At 48.2% G+C, this 19,316-nt stretch overlaps 1 protein-coding gene across 1 annotated transcript in view; it reads left to right on the forward strand.

Moving 5' to 3' along the window:
- The first annotated feature begins 11,327 nt into the window (after nt 1-11,327).
- LOC124803461 (translation initiation factor IF-2) overlaps nt 11,328-19,316 on the forward strand; it is a 562,926-nt gene continuing 554,937 nt past the window's right edge. The window contains exon 1 of the mRNA XM_047264651.1: nt 11,328-11,480. Coding sequence (XP_047120607.1) covers nt 11,328-11,480 — 153 coding nt within the window. The remainder of the gene's footprint in view (nt 11,481-19,316) is intronic.

Genomic DNA, 19,316 nt, shown 5'->3' on the forward strand with positions numbered 1-19,316 from the left:
CCACTAGGACCTTGCGCAATACAGCGGTGCGTGTCTCCCGCATCGTCCCCTACGCTCTGTCAAGGAATATGGGACTTCATTATCATGGATCCTAAGCGCTATGAGTTACTGAAAATTTACGAACCAAAATAAGGCAATGGCAAAATGAAATACGTGACCTATCTGAATCACCTATACGTGACTGGGCCCACAGTAAGATGCAAATTAATTGTAATCGAAGCTAGCGTATCAGTGATAGAACGCCTTGCAACGCTAATTAGAAGTAGAGAATAGTTATGCTAAGTGCAACCGCTGTGAACAGAAGAGTAACGGATTCCCTGTTAGTCTGACGAAATTTCGTCGTGAAGACGACGACTGTGATGAAGCTAATGGCGTCCAATATAGGCAGCTTCAAAACCGACTCGAAACGCTAACTGTCCAGTGACTCGACAGGTAAGGCTCTAACAAACTATTCCGCTACGAAGTAGAGGAGAGAAAGTGAGGACCAACTCCTCTCACGGACAGGAAGGTTCCCCCTCGTCTTCCCTTCGCGATTGGTCTACCAGAGCTTTTGCCCCATTGCGCTAGTGAGCAGCCAATCGCCGCCCAACAACTTTCCCGCGAATGACGGCTATTAAAAAACCGGCAAATCCCCCACTGCAAAGTTACGTGACCATACCCCAGTGACAGATCTTACCCCCAATCTCCAAGACAGCTATAATCACAATCTGATGCAACAGTCAAACTCTAATCACAGCTCCCGCTAGATGTACTCGCATTCGGAAGAACGACGGTTCAATCCCGCGTCCGGCCATCCTGATTTAGGTTTTCCGTGATTTCCCTAAATCACTCCAGGCAAATGCCGGGATGGTTCCTCTGAAAGGGCACGGCCGACTTCCTTCCCCATCCTTCCCTAATCCGATGAGACCGATGACCACGCTGTCTGGTCTCCTTCCCCAAACCAACCAACCAACCGGATAGATGTGTGCGGGACACTGACTGACTGACTGACTGGCTGTGTTCGTTACGTGGCCTGAAAGGGGCGCCGACGAGACGGACGCTCGCTTCCGCGAAGCCCAGTCCGTAGCGTCTGTCCTCCGTCCTCTCTCTTAAAACACACAGCTTTGGACATCAGCGTTCGCCCTCGTAGAACGGTATCTGGAGCGTCCGCTAGCCACCGATTGCTATCAGACGGCGAACCGCGGTGACGGTCCTAGGCGCCTTTGCTACGGCCGGTAACCTCCCTCGCCCTCAGTCTGTTCACCACCGGACTTGCGCGGCTGTTGTGTAGGATCGTTGCATTTCTGCGAATCCATGAGCTTTCTCCACTCGACGACCACACTCAAGGCTGGCAACAAGATGGAGCAAGAAATGATAAAAAAAAAAACCTGTCACCAATGTAAATTATTCCCGTTACACGCCGGTAAAGAGCGTTCGATCACAGATTTGTAAATCGAAGTATGTCCACTGCATGTTAAAGGCAATTTGATTATATGTAGAGTCAAATATGATAGTCGAAGATCGACTGGCGTAACGGGTCTACCACCATGGGTGGGAGGCGCAAAAGGTCTGCCATTTATAGAGGGGGCAGGTAGTAGTGATATGGTTCACAAGAGATACAGGTAGTTCTGCATGTGTAGAAAATTTAGAGCTGGTGATAGGAACGAGTGTCATACCAACAAATAATGTGCCTTAAAGATACACAGAGCAAAGATAAAGGTGGTCAACAGATGAAGACAGAAGATAACGATTTATTCATATCAAAGTTGGGAACGATACACAAGAGTAATAAGTGAATAAATTCTTATGAAAGGAGGCGGATTACACAGGAAGATGGAAGCAAGGCAAGTATGAGAAGGTATCAGATGTAACCAACCATAGGTGAAGAAAGCTTTCTTAATTAAAAGAGGTTTGGTCGTATGAAATATTGATCGAAAACTGAGGAAGTTTCTGAAGCTCGACCTCGCCTTCCGCTGACCTGATTTGTGGACGTCTTCACAACTGGAATTCTCCACTAACGCTCTGCTACTGTCTACGCTTCACAGAAGAAACACTCCCTTGTGAATGTACCAGTGCTGAGAATTCGTGAAGTAGGAGAGAGATAGTGGCAGGATTGAAGTTAAGATGAAGGCTCGTGCGTTGTACCATCCCCTCCCCTCCCCTCCCCTCCTCCCCTCACCGTTCTCTCTCTCTCGGGGTGTGTGTGTGTGTGTGTGTGTGTGTGTGTGTGTGTGTGTGTGTGTGTGTGTACACAACGAAGCATTACCCGTCGCTTGTGGGTGTTACTTACTTTACAGTACGAGGGCCGGCACTCCTCGGCGGACCTCGGTGACTTCAAACAGCGTCAGCGGGACTCGCAACCAGTATCAGCACCGGTGCTGGGAATCGAGGACACAGAGGAGATGGACGTGGACAACGACGACGAGGAGAACTCCGTGGACCTGTCGTCGGAGCAGGCGGACGAGCCGAGCAGCGGCGCTGGAGGCGGCGGCGGGCTGGCCAACAGGCAGGGCTCGCTGGAGCTGGACGAGTCGCTGGGCATCCTGACGCCCGACCAGATGAAGGAGCCGTTCTCGCTGCTGGGCGACAGCGCCGCCACCTTCCTCTGCGGCAGCGCGCCCGCGCCGTGGGCCGGCGGCGAGAACTCGGCGCTGCGCATGGACGCGCTGTGCCGCGAGGTGGTCTACGTGGACCAGTTCTCCTTCCCCGAGTACGACTCCATCATGGACACGGTGGAGGAGGGCGGCCGGGCGGCCCGGGCGGCGGCGTCGCCGCTGCCGCCGGCGTCGCCCTGCTCGGGGGCGGCGTCCGCCTCGGCGGCCGGCGACGGCGACGCCACGGAGCACACGCTGTCGCCCGAGGAGCTGCCGGTGGACACGCCGGTGCGCGAGGAGGCCGCGCTGCTCGACGACGACGACACCAAGACCGAGGATGCCTCCGACGCCACCACGCAGCTCACAGGTGGGCGTTCCTCTGGCAGCGTTCCTTTAACACACAGCCGGCACAGTTGCAGAAATACAGTTCTTGTGAAACACAGCTGGCTGCTTCTTCCCACCGAGGAATCAGTCCTGCCAAGTTCATCCCATATTTCTACACCTGTAAAAGGCTTCCGACACTGTTCCTCACAAGCGTATTCAGTGTGGAACTGCATTACCCGTTAACACTGTCGGAAAGGTCACAGTCCGTAGTCATTAACGCGAAGTCACCGACTGAAACACTAGTGGATATCTACAGTTCCCGAAGGAAGTGTTACAGGCATTCTGGTGTTCCTAATCTAACGCTGTCAAAAATATTTTCACATGTTTTTGGGGCAGCTTGCTAACACCAAATCAAGAAAAATAGTTCATATGTTCAAAAATTTTTCGTTTCCGTCTTATTAATTAAAGTCTACAATGTACGTGATTGAAGCTCACCAATACATCAACTCATAATAAAGACTCGAAACTGTACAGTTTTGATCTGTAAGGAAGCAAGGGAGTCGATGTTGTTATTGGTGGCCGGTATCCTCTTTCTACAACACAAATGCACGCGTGGATTGATACGGTTCTTTATTTTCATGAACATCTACTTAACTGGAATAGAGTCCATGTGTTGTGGTACAAGTTCTTCCCTGATAGTCCTCTAGAAGACGATATCAGGCCTCTTGCTATTACAAACTTTAGTCTCGCTATAGCCACTAAGCTCGTCGCTATCTACTGTCCTAACCAGTGACGTAAACCTGGACCGCTCTGCGAACCGACTGACTCACCAAACTCGATGAGTGAGTCAGTCCATTCTCAGAGAGGGCCAGGTTCACGTCACAGGTTACGAAAGTAGATAGCGACCAGCTTAGTGGCTATAGCGAGACTAAAGTTTGTAATAGCAAGAGGACTGATATCGTCTTCTAGAGGACTATCAGGAAGAGCTTGTACCACAACACATGGACTCTTTTGCAGTTAAGTAAATGTTTCCAGTACACGTAAATAAAGAACCGTATTAATCCACGTGTTCATTTGTGTTGTAGAAAGATGGTACGATCAACCCCTAACAACATCCTCTTCCTTGCGCTACAAGGCTCTACAGTGGCGACGAGGCTACTACAGAAACGTCCTCCTCTTTCTTCTAAATACGCATGCATTCGTCGAAATGTGGAATGTCGCACCCTGATGGGTTTCCAGTGGTTTCCCAGGTCGCCATGAGACGTCCATCAAGGATTTCTGCGCCCAGATGGTATGCTGCATAGACCAATAAGGTGCCCCAGAGATAATAATCCAGATGACTGAGGTCTGAGGGATGAGGAGTCTATGCAACTGGTCCTCCTCTAGCTATCCATCTCTAATCGTAGGAAACAACCAGTGCTTCTCGAACACCGAGATTGAAATCCACTGGAGCACCATCACGCATAGACCTCGTCTTTCCTCTCATTTCCAGGGACGCATCTTCTAGTATGTCTTGAAGGGTGTTCTGAATAGACCCTGCAGAGAGCACCTGTACGGCCCTACGAGGCACGCACTGATCCTGCAGCCACTATGAATAAAGACAGAAAGGAATGAAACACATTAGTTACCTGTGCGTATCGATTTATATCAATAGGGCAATTTCAAAATATGCGCCATACCGGGATTCGAAATGGGGTTTTTCTCACTAGGCATCTAGCCATCTAGAAAAAGCAAGGAATCAAACCTCTCCTTTGCATTCTGATGTGGTTTAGAGCAAAATACAACACGCCATTCTAAAAACATTTCGACAGCCCATTATCTCCTCACGTACGTAACTCGGGTAACGTAAGTCTCCTTACGACAGCGGTACTTGGGCGAGGTACAGATTACTTGCAAAGATCAGGTGAAGGGCTGGAAGCTGCCTTAAAGCAGAATCGCAGAGATATGATAGCTAATTTAGGTTTTCAGATTTTTTCGTGAAGAAACAAGTACAGTTCTGTTGTTTCCTGAAAGCTGCTGCATACGCATAGAATTAAACTGCTCTTCAGCTGCCATTAATATATGTAATCTAGACGTAGAAGTGATTTATGGTTGCAGAAATCCTGTCACACACGTCATTTTGTTACCTCTTCTTTGTAATAATAAACTTGAGATGGTAGTGGGACAAATAATGTAAATTAGACACTTGTGCCGCTTGGTAGAACGTAAAGTGTGCTTTAATGAAAATACGTCGAATGTGTGCTTCAAACTTCCACCGCTGTAAACAAACTGGACGCAATGCCGCACATACTCCTAAAGTATTATGTTAAATTCAAAACAGGTAACAGTTGATTTTTACGCTGAAAATCCGGGCAGCGCTGCTGAGGGTCGCAGACTGCGTGAGGCCGGTGGTGGTGCTATGAGGGAACGTGCCCCTGAGCTGTGCTGCACGCAGGGGGCTCAACAAAGGCCGCGTCTGCGGGCGGCTGTGACGTTTCAGCGAGGCACATTCGCTGGTGCAAGTACTGCTCATTCAGTGAATCCCGATCTAAGGATGGACGGCTTCATTTCTCCTGTTCACCACAACGACGTGACACCTCGCTCCGATCTGTCCTGGAGGCCGTGTCGTGACGAGTAGTACCGAGCACACTGGAGGCACGCCAATTCGTGGGGCAACCTCCCGTGCTGACACGCCGAGGCACCCTGACACCCTAGACATTGAGCAGAGACCACACTGCCCCATTCACGACTGGGTACGAAACTCACGCTACGCAACTACACACGTGTTTGTACGTAGCGATGTACACGGCTATCATGAAGCGTTCAGTAGTTTTTAAACCTCCATGTTTTTCAAAGTATTACTTGTTTTTCAAAGTATTACTTGTACAAATTCGGCTGATGCCTGAATAGAACCGTAAACTCAAAAAGTTCGCATTTTGCACTCTGCAAAAGTTCTATGAGCGCCCCGATTGTCGTGCGTCACACATCCAAGCGGTAGAATAGTTCGTTCCATAGTATCAGTGGTCAGCACAGCAGAGTTGTACCACCCTTCTTGGTAGTGGGGTTGCATAAATACGGTCCTTGATGAGCCCCCAGAGGAAAAAGTCGAGGCATTACGTGAGGCGGCCCACGGGGACCAAGGGAACGTGGCCACGTCGGCACCATTACATCCAACGCGGCGACGAGGAAGTTCGTCGTTTAGGTAGCGACCAATATCGGGGCTCCAATGAGGGAGTCCCCCCGTTGTTGTTGTTGTTGTTGTTGTTGTTGGAAGAAGAAATTCTCGGGATCAAACAGTCAGTTGTGGAAACTATCACAACTGCAGCATATCGAGGTAAGGGGCACCCGTCAGTCTTCTCACAGAAGAGAAACGCCACATACAGCTTCGGCTCTGACACTGCACGGAAAACAATCTTCGGCCAAGCACCAAAATTTAATGACGATTTTGAGTGCCCGACCTAACGCATTGCGGCGATTAACCTTTCCGGATAAGCTGAAATTTGCTTCGTCGCTGAATATGCTTGGAGACGAAATGTTTATCCTCAATTGCTCCGTGCGATAATTTTTTGCGTACGAAGCTTAAACTTTCCCTTACACCCTTCACACGGTTGCGTCTGGTGCATCTGGCCCACCGCCGCTTTCGTATTTACAGGCACAGCCGGCGTCCCTAAATTATCGATGCCAACGCACAATGCTCAGTGTATAAGGCGGTTCTTTTCCACTCCTGAATCCTCGCGCACTATTGTAGCAGGTAAACATTTTTATGTATCCGTGATTGTCGTCAAATATGGGGCGTCTGGGAAGCATTATTACTCGCATCGCTAGACAACATTCAAACAAATCATATTAATGAGTTTTACTCCAAAATGAAAAGAGATAATCCTTAACTTTGACAATCACACAGAACTGCCGCAAGCAAAGGGCGTCAGTGTATACAACTCCAAGTCGGTGCTATATAGAGATTACACGCGAAGTAACTAGAAGTGACGCTTTATTCATGTCGCTAGTCTTGAAGCTGCTGTTCAGCTGGGTTGCGACCAGTCGGGCGCGGCGCTTATGTCCTCTTCGCATAGGGGTCGCTGCTGTCGCGTTATCCTCGTGGAAAGGGGTCGGTCAGCGTGCGATTGGCTGACGCCTTCTCACAACCCTCTCTTCTCTGTCGTTAGCGACCGGCGTGACGGCCCTTCAGTTTACGCCGTAACAAACATCTCGGATATTGCAACACGCAGAAACTTTTTTTTTTAAGTCATAAGGGTTGTCAAAGACTGTCGAGCAGTTCAGTTGCGAGTACAAATGTGTGATGATACGAAGTGGAGCGACCATATTATACGGTCAGCTGTGCGTATTGCAAACGGCAGCGTGTGACACAGACCGCTGTGATCTTCCTGACTGAATTGTAATGGATAACACAAAAACAAGCTGAGGCAAAGCTAAGCTGCGACAATGGTGCGGTTCAGTAACGACTGGTTGTTGTCGTCGTGTCCCCCGGCAGCGTCTTCGTCGGCGGAGCCGTCGTCGCGGTCGTCTGTGGCGGTGCCGCCCCCGCCGGCCGCCGCCCCCCAGCAGGGCCTCGCCGCCCCCGCGCCCGGCGCCGCCCACGCCGCGCACTGCTTCATCACGTCCGTCACCTCCATCACGAGCCTCGACACCGGCTACCAGGTACTGTGCGCTGCGGCCGCAGCCCTGCCCCGCCCTGCTCCCACCTCAGGGAGCTCCCACATTTCTTTCTGAGTGAGCTGCCGTTTAGTTGACTACTAGTGGTTAGTCCTTCCCTGTGCCAGCTCCCTTGGCTCAGAGTACCGCGTGCACCCATCGTCCTAAATTTTTGCTGGAAGTACTCCAGTCGGCCCCCCGTTACAGTATTTACCCTTCTCATTTCCCTCTGGTACCCTGATGTCTTACCACGCGTCCTACGGTCCTGCCCCTTCTTATCAGTCTTTTCCATGTGTTAACTCCTTCGCCGACACTGTGGAGAAACTTCTCATTCCTTACCAGTTTGTTTAATTAATTTTCAACATCCATCTATAACGCCACGTGTCAAATGCTTCACGTCCCTTCTGTTCCGCTTTACCTATAGTCGATTATCCACTACCGTACTGTGCTGTGTCCCAAACGACCATCCTCAAAAATTCCTTCCTCAAATGAAGGCCAATGTTTGATAATATTAGACTTCTTTTCGCCAGGAATGTCCTCTTTGCCTGTACTAGTCTGCTTTTTAAGTCCTTGCTTGGTGCTTATGGTTTTTTTTCCTTTTTGTTTCCTAGCCAGCAGAATTTCTTCACTCGCTCTACTTTTCACTCCCCAATTATCTTAATTGTATCACTAAACTGATTTCAGGTAGACGTTATTACTTTCGTCTTTGTTCGGTTTATTCGGTTTAATTTCAATCCGTATTCTGTGCTCACTGGACTACTGATTCGCTTCAGTATGTCTATAATTAGCTATTGTCTTTCACACTGAATGTCAATGTCATCAGTGTATATTATTAACGATAATGTTTCACCTTGAATTTAATTGTATTACTGTATCTGTAGACTGGATTTTCATATTTTACTATCCTTCTGATTGATTTTTATGAAATGTTACTTCCACTGCGGGACAAAAATGCAACACTCGAAGGACAAGTTCATTTCATTGACAAGTGAGGCGACAGGTAGCTAATCATTGATAAAAGACTAAAGCCAAATGAAACACATTTCACGGTAAAGGGTACCCAAACGGTCGCATGACCGTGTAGACACCGCCCTCTTCCCACACGGCTCCATCTCCGGCGTAACGCAGGCGTGGCGAATTATATCCTGCAGTACATCGTCTGAAGTATATTGCGTCTTACGTTGCAGCCCTTCAGTCGTTCTTCCAGGTCCTGGAGCAGGAATTAGCTACCCCTCGATCAACTGGCATACTTGTCGATATGGCGAGAGGTCTGGTGCACTTGCCGGCCAGAGCAGTTCTACATCATGAAGAGCGCGAAGCTGCGCACGAGTCGTATGTGGAGCTGCTTTGTGCTGCCAGAAACGCGCGTCGGCTTCCAATGGAAGAAATGGCAACAGTACGGGGATAACAGCCTGAGCAGTGTAGCGAGGATTGCTTGCTTCGTCCTGGGGAAGCACCAAACGTGACTACGTTAAAGGTGACGGCTGTCCACAGCGTGGAGGCTGGGATGGGACCTGTGTGTTGTTTGCGAATGCGCAGTGCAACAGGCAGCTCACCAGGTCTGCGCCGACCGCGCTTACGTACATCACTCGCACACTGAGAGAACCTGCTCTGCGGTAGCCTGGCTAAAGCCGGTCGTCATCTGAACCCTGCTGTGACCAGACGGTTCCCAGTGGTCCCTGGTGACGCAGCAGGTGCATCGTCCCCGGATCGCGTCCTGTCGCTTACTGCTGCTCCCAGAGTCTATCCTGACGTGAATCTGTACTTCGCGAACGTCCAGGAGGAGTGCTATAGGTGAGGGAATGTTCCTCAGACCACTGCTGAAAGAAACGTTGCATTGTGCCTTATACACTACAGGCCATTAAAATTGCTACACGAAGAAGAAATGCAGATGATAAACGGGTATTCATTGGACAAATGTATTATACTAGAACTGAGATGTGATTACATTTTCACGCAATTTGGGTGCAAAGACACTGAGAAATCAGTACCCAGAACAACCACCTCTGGCCGTAATAACGGCCTTGATACGCCTGGGCATTCAGTCAAACAAAGCTTGGATAGCTTGTGCAGGTACAGCTGCCCATGCAGCTTCAACGCGATACCACAGTTCACGAAGAGTTGTGACTGGCGTATTGTGACGAGCCAGTTGCTCGGTCGCCATTGACCAGACGTTTTCAATTGGTGAACGATCTGGAGAATGTGCTGGCCAAGGCAGCAGTCGAACATTTTCTGTATCCAGAAAGGCCCGTACAGGACCTGCAACATGAGATCGTGCGTTCTCCTGCTGAAATGTGGGGTTTCTCAGGGATCGAATGAAGAGTAGAGCCACGTGTCGTAACACATCTGAAATGTAACGAACACTGCTAAAAGTTCCGTCAATGCGAACAAGAGGTGACCGAGACGTGTAACCAATGGCACCCCATACCGTCACGCCAGGTGATACGCCAGTATGGCGATGACGAATACAAGCTTCCCAATGTGCGTTCACCGCGATGTAGCCAAACACGGATGCGACCGTCGTGATGCTGTAAACAGAACCTGGATTCATCCGAAGAAATGACCTTTTGCCATTCGTGCACCCAGGTTCGTCGTTGAGTACACCATCGCAGGCGCTCCTGTCTGTGATGTAGCGTCAAGGGTAGCTACAGCCATGGTCTCCGAGCTGATAGTCCATGCTGCTGCAAACGTCGTCGAACTGTTCGTGCAGATGGTTGTTGTCTTGCAAACGTCCCCATCTGTTGATTCAGGGATCGAGACGTGGCTGCACGAATACACCCATGCGGATAAGATACCTGTCATCTCGACTGCTAGTGATACGAGGCCGTTGGGATCCAGCACGGCGTTCCGTATTACCCTCCTGAATCCACCGGTTCCATGTTCTGCTAACAGTCATTGGATCTCGATCAATGCGAGCAGCAATGTCGCGATACGATAAACCGCAATCGCGATAGGCTACAATCCGACCTTTATCAAAGTCGGAAACGTGATGGTACGCATTTATCCTCCTTACACGAGGCATCACAACAACGTTTCACCAGGCAACGCCGGTCAACTGCTGTTTGTGTATGAGAAATCGGTTGGAAACTTTCCTCTTGTCAGCACGTTGTAGGTGTCGCCACCGGCGCCAACCTTGTGTGAATGCTCTGAAATGGTAATCATTTGCATATCACAGCATCTAAATTTCGCGTCGGTAGCACGTCATCTTCGTGGTGTAGCAATTTTAATGGCCAGCTGTGTATGTGCAGCAACCCTTCGATACGCTCGCCCTGCTTGCTGCGGAGTCAAAATGCGGTCCCCGTGAAATAACGGAAGCTGTTCGACAGGAGAACAGGCTCGTCGGTGCAGCATAGTTGAACGCTAGAACGAACGTAGCAAACAGTGTTCACCTCTAAACCAACACAGTTACTGTCTGGAGAGTCAAGACAGAGGGCGCGCGGACATCGCTGAGTCGCTAACACTAAAACCTCGTAGCATGCACTGCTGTCACTGAACAGAGTCTTTGTAGGTGTTGCACTTTTTTTCCAACAGTGTATGTACTAGATCGCTAATTGCATGGTAATCTGTAAGTCCATCTCGAGAATGCATATCAGACACAATCTAGCTTGCTGTAAACGACTTCCTTGCTACCAGACTGACTTTTTTTCTCTCCCTGTACAGGGGGACGGCGAGAGCAGCCGCCCCGCGAGCCGCGGCGCCGAGCTGTCGTCGCCCCCCGGGCCGCCGCCCAAGGCGCAGGTGGCGGGGGCGGCGGCGGCGGCGGGCCACGGACTGGCGCTGGCGCAGCCCCAGGACCCCATGACCGACTCAGACTTCTTCACCGAGAGCGACGCCGACGGCCACGAGGAGGCCAGGGCGCCACCTCCGGCCGCCGCCCCCGCCGCCCACGAGGAGCCGCCCTCGTCCTCCTCCAGCTCCGCCGCCACCGGCTGCGGAGACCGCCGCGCACAGGCAAGCCTTCCAGCTTCGTACCGCCTATCGAATATAGCAGCAAACATAAGGGAATCCACATCACCGAACATAGGACGTTCTTTGTCAAATTTTGCAGATAAAAACAAAACAAAAACACTACAAAAAGATGACAAACGAAAACTGTAATGTGTACGACCTTTTTTCAAATATCAAGTAACATGTCTTTAAAGTTGCAAAAAATAAATAACATAACAGAAGAGCGTTCCACACGCAACGGGAGAAAAGCTCGCAAACCGTAGTAGACATCAACAGTCACAGTACCTCTAGGAAAAAGCTCTGACTTCTGCCGCTAGGGGAAAATATTTTAGTGATAATATGGAATAAAAAGTTTGAAGCCGCGGCAGATAGTTAAAACTTCACGAGCTTATAACCAAGCATTCGTTGGCTATTGCGAAGTGGTAGGACTGGCAGTGGGCTGCTGGTACGCCTTTATATACACTAGCTGCTGGCTGTGACGTCACTGGTGCTCACGCGAGGCCCGCGAGAAAGACAGGCAGCGGCGCGTACGTGATGAAGGAACGCCTGAATTCACTCGCTCGCTCAGCCCAGCAGACAAACTACGTTTCTATACCTGTTAACTCGCAACTGGGCGTGTACCTACTGACGAGAATTGCATCTTCCACTGGAATCTATTACGAACTCTTCCTGATTAACAGTTCTAAAACAAAATTTAAGATCAACACTCTATATAAATAGTATAACAGCCATTTAATCTCTTCTGCTTAACAGTCCTCATTTCACTGGGGCTTCATGCAACTTATCATTTTGGCATGATTTTACTTCTATTGTACTCCAGCACAGCCGTAACAAATTATAAGTAGGCCTTTGGATTAATAGCAGTAAGACTCCATAATAGCGGATTCCAATAGAAGATTGTTTTCGTTTGTACGTACACACCTAGCTGCGAGCTAAGAGGTGTAGAAACGTAGATTGACTGTTGAGTTGAGCGAGCTAGCTAGCTAGGCTATCTAGCTAGCTCAGACCTTCCTTCGTGACGTACGCGCCGCGACCTGTCCTCCTCGTAGGTCTCCTGTACCCGCTTCGAGCTCACTACTGCTCGATCCCTCGCCGCGGTGAGCTGCAGGCCGCTGTGTGTGTTAAGGGTGTTACCGGTATTTCTGTTTCGATGGCTTCCTTAATTACGCAGTCCCAGCATTCGCTAGTCCGAGCCGCGACATAAGTTTCACCAAATTTGCTCGGGTTATTGCCGTCTCAAGCACGCTCAGCTAACGCACGATAGCACCTCCCTGCGTTGTTCTGCAGTGCGTACTATTTGCCCGACGTGAGACTGGCCACACTCACAAGGTATCTTGAAGAAGCCAGTTGCCAAGAGGCCTTCTGCATCTTTAACTGGTATCAGCAATTACTGGATTTTTGTCGGGGTCTTGAAAATCGATTTGATCTTTTGTTTTTTCAGCAGCCGGTTTATCTTACCCGATACGGAGCCACTGAAAAGCAAGCAAGCAAGTTTTTCCTGGTCCTCGTCGATGATGTTACTGTCATTCTTTCTTGACGTAACTTCATTTAATTGGTCAACGTTGTAGTCTTTCTTCCCGAAGATCTTGCGCAGGTGGCTCAGCTCACGGTGCACGTTATCAGCTTCTGATATCGTTCCTGCACTATGCACCAATGTTTGTAACACAGTGACTTTGTGCTGGGCGGTGATGCCTGATGCCTGGTAGCGTGGAAATACAGGCCGCTGTGGATAGGTTTTATGTAAATGTTGAGGCCAAGGCACGCATTTCGTTTGCTGCGGACTAGGAAGTAGGGGAACGGCAATGCATTGCCTTTTTTGCCTACATTGTGACAAAACATTAGTCACTCCTTACAAACAGGAAAGTTGTCGCTTAGGAACGCAGTAGGTGGGGCACAATTAGCACATAGCATCACTAACTCAAGTGCTTGCTGTGAGGTAGTATTTACGTGCCAGTGGATAGTATGCAGTCGGCGCAGTAAGAGTCGACGTGACAGAACGGAAAAACGAGCTGTCATGTTTGGACGTAGCTGTGGCCATACTTTAAGTAGAGTTGCCCGATTTGTCGATGTATCAAATGGGACTATCCATTGTATCTACAATGAATGGTGCACCATTCAGTCACGCCACCAGGGATGGGTGTCACACCTAGTCAAGCAAAATCGCACTGAAACCCGAAGGGACTCGGCGCTGCAGTGAATACAGGTTCATCTCCACCATTTTCTAACAACGTTCCACGGAATGGCCGTCTGGAGTCTGCTACCTCGCAAAGGGGCCTTGCTCACAGTTGCACATAAAGCTGCACTTCTTCAGAGGGTCCAGCCGCGCACAAGCTGGTCAGTAGCCGATTGGAGGTGCGACGTATGCTCCGACTGTTGTTCGTATTTCATATCATACGAAGCGCCGAATCACCAACGGTCCAATGTAGAGCTTAACTCGCAGTGTGCGGAGGGTGCAGCTCAATCTGCTACTGTGACGTTTTGGGGGTTTCTTTTCGTACCATAATTTAGGGCTCACTCATTCAGGTTACTGCAAACGTGAATCAGAAAGTTCAACATTCTCAGTCACCATGTGCTCTCCTTTCATCTAGACCTTAGGGATGAGTACGCTGTGTACACTCTCGTTTCCCAACATCAGTCATGTTCACCTGGCTTCGTCCATAGTTTCCTGGTTTCACAGAAATTCGGAGACGCCATCGTACTTAGATTGGCCCGCTAAATCAACCCATCTTAACCCCACTCAGAACATGTAGCGGTCTGCTCATCAGCCAGTCGCTTCAGCTGGATTTGGCCTACGTATCCAATGTTCTCCTCGCCTTGTTATCAAGGTTAAGGGCGGTCTTACACTGTACTGCTGTGATGTCTTCCACAGGTGACTAATTTTTTCTCCTGTTTCACACAAAGTTAAGACATATCAGTTTCATCGAACTACAGGGAGCGAAGTAAATTCCTATTAAAATTTTCGAACCAAAACCACGCAATTACAAATGCTTGCAATTAATGAAAGCGTGTCGAAGTATCACAGAAGTCAAACTACTTGTAACGTACACGAAATTGTTAAAATATTTTTGTAACTATGGACCCCTACATACTTGCTATTCTTAAATGGAGACTGTAATAGTAATCGAGATTAATGATTTAATTTAGATCAAAATTTAGGTCGTTATATTTATTTTCAAGTGGAACAGACGCAAAACTCTAATGTCTGTTTTACCTCTACATCATGTGCAGACTGACTTTCATCTATTCGCCACACGCCCAGCTTCGAAACATCACTGGCGATGTATTATCAGGCACGTAAAGTGTCAGACCCACAATAGTGGACTCTGGAATACTGAACCGTACAGAAAACAAGCACATCCGACCCGTCACACTATTTCCCCAGTCAGCTCCGCTGCACTGTGTCGACAACACGTACTGGTGCAGGCATTAAAATCTGTCCGTGCACGACTGCGCGCGTTACCAATGTGTTCCAAAAGCCGCGAGCGAAAATGCGATTTTTAAAGGGGGATCATTTCTGTTGATCGCAGAGATAAAGACTGAAGTGCCTTGAACAACCCTTGGCCTAGCGATCATTTGTGTACCTGTCGAAATAATGGTGTGGCTGTCCTACAAAACAGGGTCAAAATTTAATGACAGCACACACTTCCTCCAGCCTTCGCATATTGAGCAATTATGTTGGTTCCTTTGCATTAGGTGTTGTCTAGGGTGGACCTTAGGAGGATTATGAAACCATAATTTGTTCATAGGCTGTTCCCGAGAAAACTCCGAAAAACCATGATTTTCGGGTACGAAAAGTACCAGTTGTGGTGATGACCAGTTACATTATTTCTATTCATGGCAGGTCGTAGACATTTTTACCATATGTTTATCAGATGATAATCTCAGGAAACGTTAAATTTTTTTTAGATACTGCTACGCGTTACCGAGAACCAGAGTGTCGTTTCAACTGACGTAGTGAACATACGGCAAAGGTCCTAGGGTCATCGCGAGGGTTCTCAGATCACCATACTATGTTTTCAGTCAGAATTTTTCAACAACAGAACTCTAATGCGTTGTCTCTGGCTAATGGGCACTTCACGCCTATACAAATATGCCCCAAGTGGTACTGCGGTGACAAAAATCAGCTAAAAAGGGTCTTAACATGCCTCAAATGAAATTAAAATGACTGCCAAAAATTGTGTAAAACTGGGAAGACTGCAAATTCAGTCAAGAACAGTATTTCCAACGACATTTTTACTGTCATGATACAAATCACAAGCCGGCAAATTATCCAGAAAAAAATTTAAAACAAACTAGTCTGTGTTCATTATACGTATTAGACGTGCTTATTTGTTGTTTATGTGATGTCAAAGTGTATAAAACTGTCAAAACTTTACTGACCTATAGAATTCGTTTTACACAGATAAGCAAGACACCTTGCTGTAACAGTAAAAAAAGGAAACCAGCAAAAAGATGTTCCTGTTAGACCACAAAATAGGCGAGTAGCTTCCTCTTTAAAAGACTAACATTAAAGTGGGGAACCAGCTATCTCAATGCTTATTCCGCCTTCCTCAACAAAACATTTGACTCGCGAACATATTCGTCCTTTCTCGAGAATAGCAGAGATACAGCGACGGTAGAAGAGAGGCGACGAGAGAGAGAGAGAGAGAGAGAGAGAGAGAGAGAGAGAGAGAGAGAGAATAGCAATGTGAGCGAAAGAGGAAGGAGACAGATCAGTGGAGACCATACGTGAGATTGCGCGGACCTTCTCAGACTGGCGGAATTTAACACGTAGGCTCATGTGATGGCATGCTTTGGATCAAAATTTTAAACACGTAGGTGTTGGGGAAAAAGTAAGTTGGCTCACTAGAATTTTTGAGCTGCGGCGGTACAGTGGAGACAATGGCAGTGGCATGTACTGTAAATCAGGGCTGCGTAAGCAGGCGAAAAGCGCAGATTTGCAAGCAGCGACTACTGAAAATGGTTCAAATGGCTCTGAGCGCTATGGGACTCAACTGCTGAGGTCATTAGTCCCCTAGAACTTAGAACTAGTTAAACCTAACTAACCTAAGGACATCACAAACATCCATGCCCGAGGCAGGATTCGAACCTGCGACCGTAGCGGTCATGCGGTTCCAGACTGCAGCGCCTTTAACCGCACGATCACTTCGGCCGGCAGCGACTATTGAACCCCAGTCCGTCGCCACAGGGGAGACGGTAGGCAGTCGTGTGGGGACTTGGGGTAAACGAGGAACTCGATTCTGAGGGGAAATGATTGGAGGAATGTAGACAACCTTTATACACGCTGTCGCATTCCAGATCAATTACTTGAAACTGCAGATTAGGACGAATTAGGTACTGGAAGCTTTTCGTTTTCCCGTACATGTGCATTACCAATCCTGATTTATTTTCCAGCGTGGCTGGCAATCCTCCTATAGACACATAAATTAATAAATTCTGTGACAAACCTACATTTTCTACACTTTCTTCAACGCTGTCATAAATGTCACATCCAGTTCGCATGACCGTGATGTTTGATAACGACACCACGCGAAACTTGGTTCGCCAGAAGAAGACATACAGGTTGAGGTGCAAGTCGTCTTTATTAAATCACCATCCGCGGAAGAACGTAAGACCTTTGATAAAAGTCGTGATTTTCCTTCCTCTTCTTTAAAGAGCTTCCTTTCAAGTTTTAAAAGTTTTTATCCGCGTTAAGATCCTTAAGATTTTTTGTTTCCCTATCTTTTGACTATGTAAGATAAGTAGTCAAGTAGAAAATTAAACTTACCTGAAGCAGTCAGTCCTACGTACGTATTGCGTACCCATCTTACTGCGTAAAAAGGTAATATTCCTCGCGCTGTGGAGTGAAATGCGTAGACGTTGTCGGAGTTACAAAGTGCCCACTCGTCATTGCTGCTCTCGGACGACGCTGCTGTGAGAACGGCCCGTCCTGTCTTTCACAGTTGGCTCCTCCATGTGGTGTTGGAGCGAGGACGTGCTGCGCCCGCATTTCCCCCCTGTCCGCCCACCACGCCGCAACTGCTCTGCGTGCTCACGCTCAAAAGCAGGCAGTAAATAAAGTCAATGGGAGAGAAAGAAGACAGTGGGGGAGAGAGACACACACAGACACTGGCAGTGAGAGGGACACGCCGAGTATGAAGGCTCCACTATAGAGAGACTGGGTCAAACGATATGACAACTTAGAATATTCTGCGTCAAAAGAGCGCGAGTATGTTCGCATCACATCACTTTTGGTCAGCAATGCAGAATGAAAATAAGCAGCTGGTTCCGCTCTTTTGTCAGAGTCTTTTAAAGAGGAGCGTATTCACCTCTCTCTCTCTCTCTCTCTCTCTCTCTGTTTTTTTCTTTTTTTTCCTCTCTCTGACAGGAGTAGTTTCCGCTGGTTGCAAAATACGCTAAACTCATTTCAGCACATTTTACAGACTACTAACTTAAAGAAGCTGTTGGTCACCATCGCAATGCAATTTAGTACAGCACTTATGGTTGAATTAGACTTAAACTCTGTGTACAGATTAATAAAGTTGTCCATTAATTTGAAACAGCAAGTTTTTGTAAGCTGTGTTGCCCCATAATAAACTGACTAGGGGCTTTCCCGAGACACCGACACGTGTGATCAAAATCAATTCAATCATTTTTATCACATTAAGATTAAGGAACTGTCTTTTTCCTTATAACCGCCTTTCTGGGGACTACGCAAGGGCTCTGCAGGAATGGACAAGGTTTCTGCAAACACTGTTCGCCTAAAAACCAGCTTTCTCTGTTCATTAATTCGATCTCAGAAGGGTACTGGATGGCGTAGCTGGGGTTGACTAGTTTCCAAACCGGAAAGCTTGCCACACGGTCGCCTGCAGTCCAGTGCCCGACAGGTGTTGCCGCCGTTGCCAGCCTTCCACGCGAAGCACATACTGGTGTAGAACCAGTAACTATTTTCTCCTATAGAGCAGTGAATTTGGTATGCCAACTCCGAACTACATAGACGACAGGGTGGCAGACCGTTGACTTTTAACATCTACGTCAATACTCCGAAAGCCACAGTCTGGTCTATGGCGGAGGGTAATCTTGTATCGTTTCCCCTTCGCCACATTCCTATTTCATTCGTGGATGACAGGCAGGAAGGTAGACTGTCGTTGGATTGAATGAGTCACAGTCCATCCAATTTTAGTAGTGCGGTAGTCATGCGGAGATATAGCATGGAGGAAGTTGTAAGAACGAATTGCTGAAGGTGTGGGATCTTGGAATTTCGTCAGGAAGGGGTGTCCGCGACACAGATCGACTTCCTGACAATGCCTACCACGTCGGTTCGTTGAGCATTCATGGGCCACTCTTACGTCGATGAAAACAATACCGTCAATAATCATGCGGTTGTTCTTTGAATTTTTTCTGTCATGTTATTCCAACATGGTAAGGCATTGTTACACTATTTTGAGGTACTTGATACACAATCGACGCAAAACGGTTCCTAACCACTGCAGTGAGCTTTACGCGTTTGCGTCAAGCAATCACGTAATGCAGTTTTTGTGTTTGTTGCTATGGCAACGCCTCGTCTTCTGCACCAGTATGTGCTTCGCGCAGAAGGCTGGCAACGGCGGCAACACCTGTCGGGCACTGCTCTGCAGGCGACCGTGTGGCAAGGTTTCCGGTGTAGGAACTCGTCAACCCCAACTACGCCATCCAGTGTCCTTCTGAGGTCGAATTAATAAACAGAGGAAGCTGGTTTTTAGACGAACAGTGTTTGCAAATACCTTGTCCATTCCTGCAGAGCCCTTGCGTAGTCCCCAGAAAGGCGGTTATAAGGAAAAAGAAAGTTCCCTTATCTTAATGTGATAAAAGTCCAAAATC

The sequence above is a fragment of the Schistocerca piceifrons genome, chromosome 6, assembly GCF_021461385.2.
Source record: "Schistocerca piceifrons isolate TAMUIC-IGC-003096 chromosome 6, iqSchPice1.1, whole genome shotgun sequence".
Lineage (NCBI taxonomy): Eukaryota > Metazoa > Arthropoda > Insecta > Orthoptera > Acrididae > Schistocerca > Schistocerca piceifrons.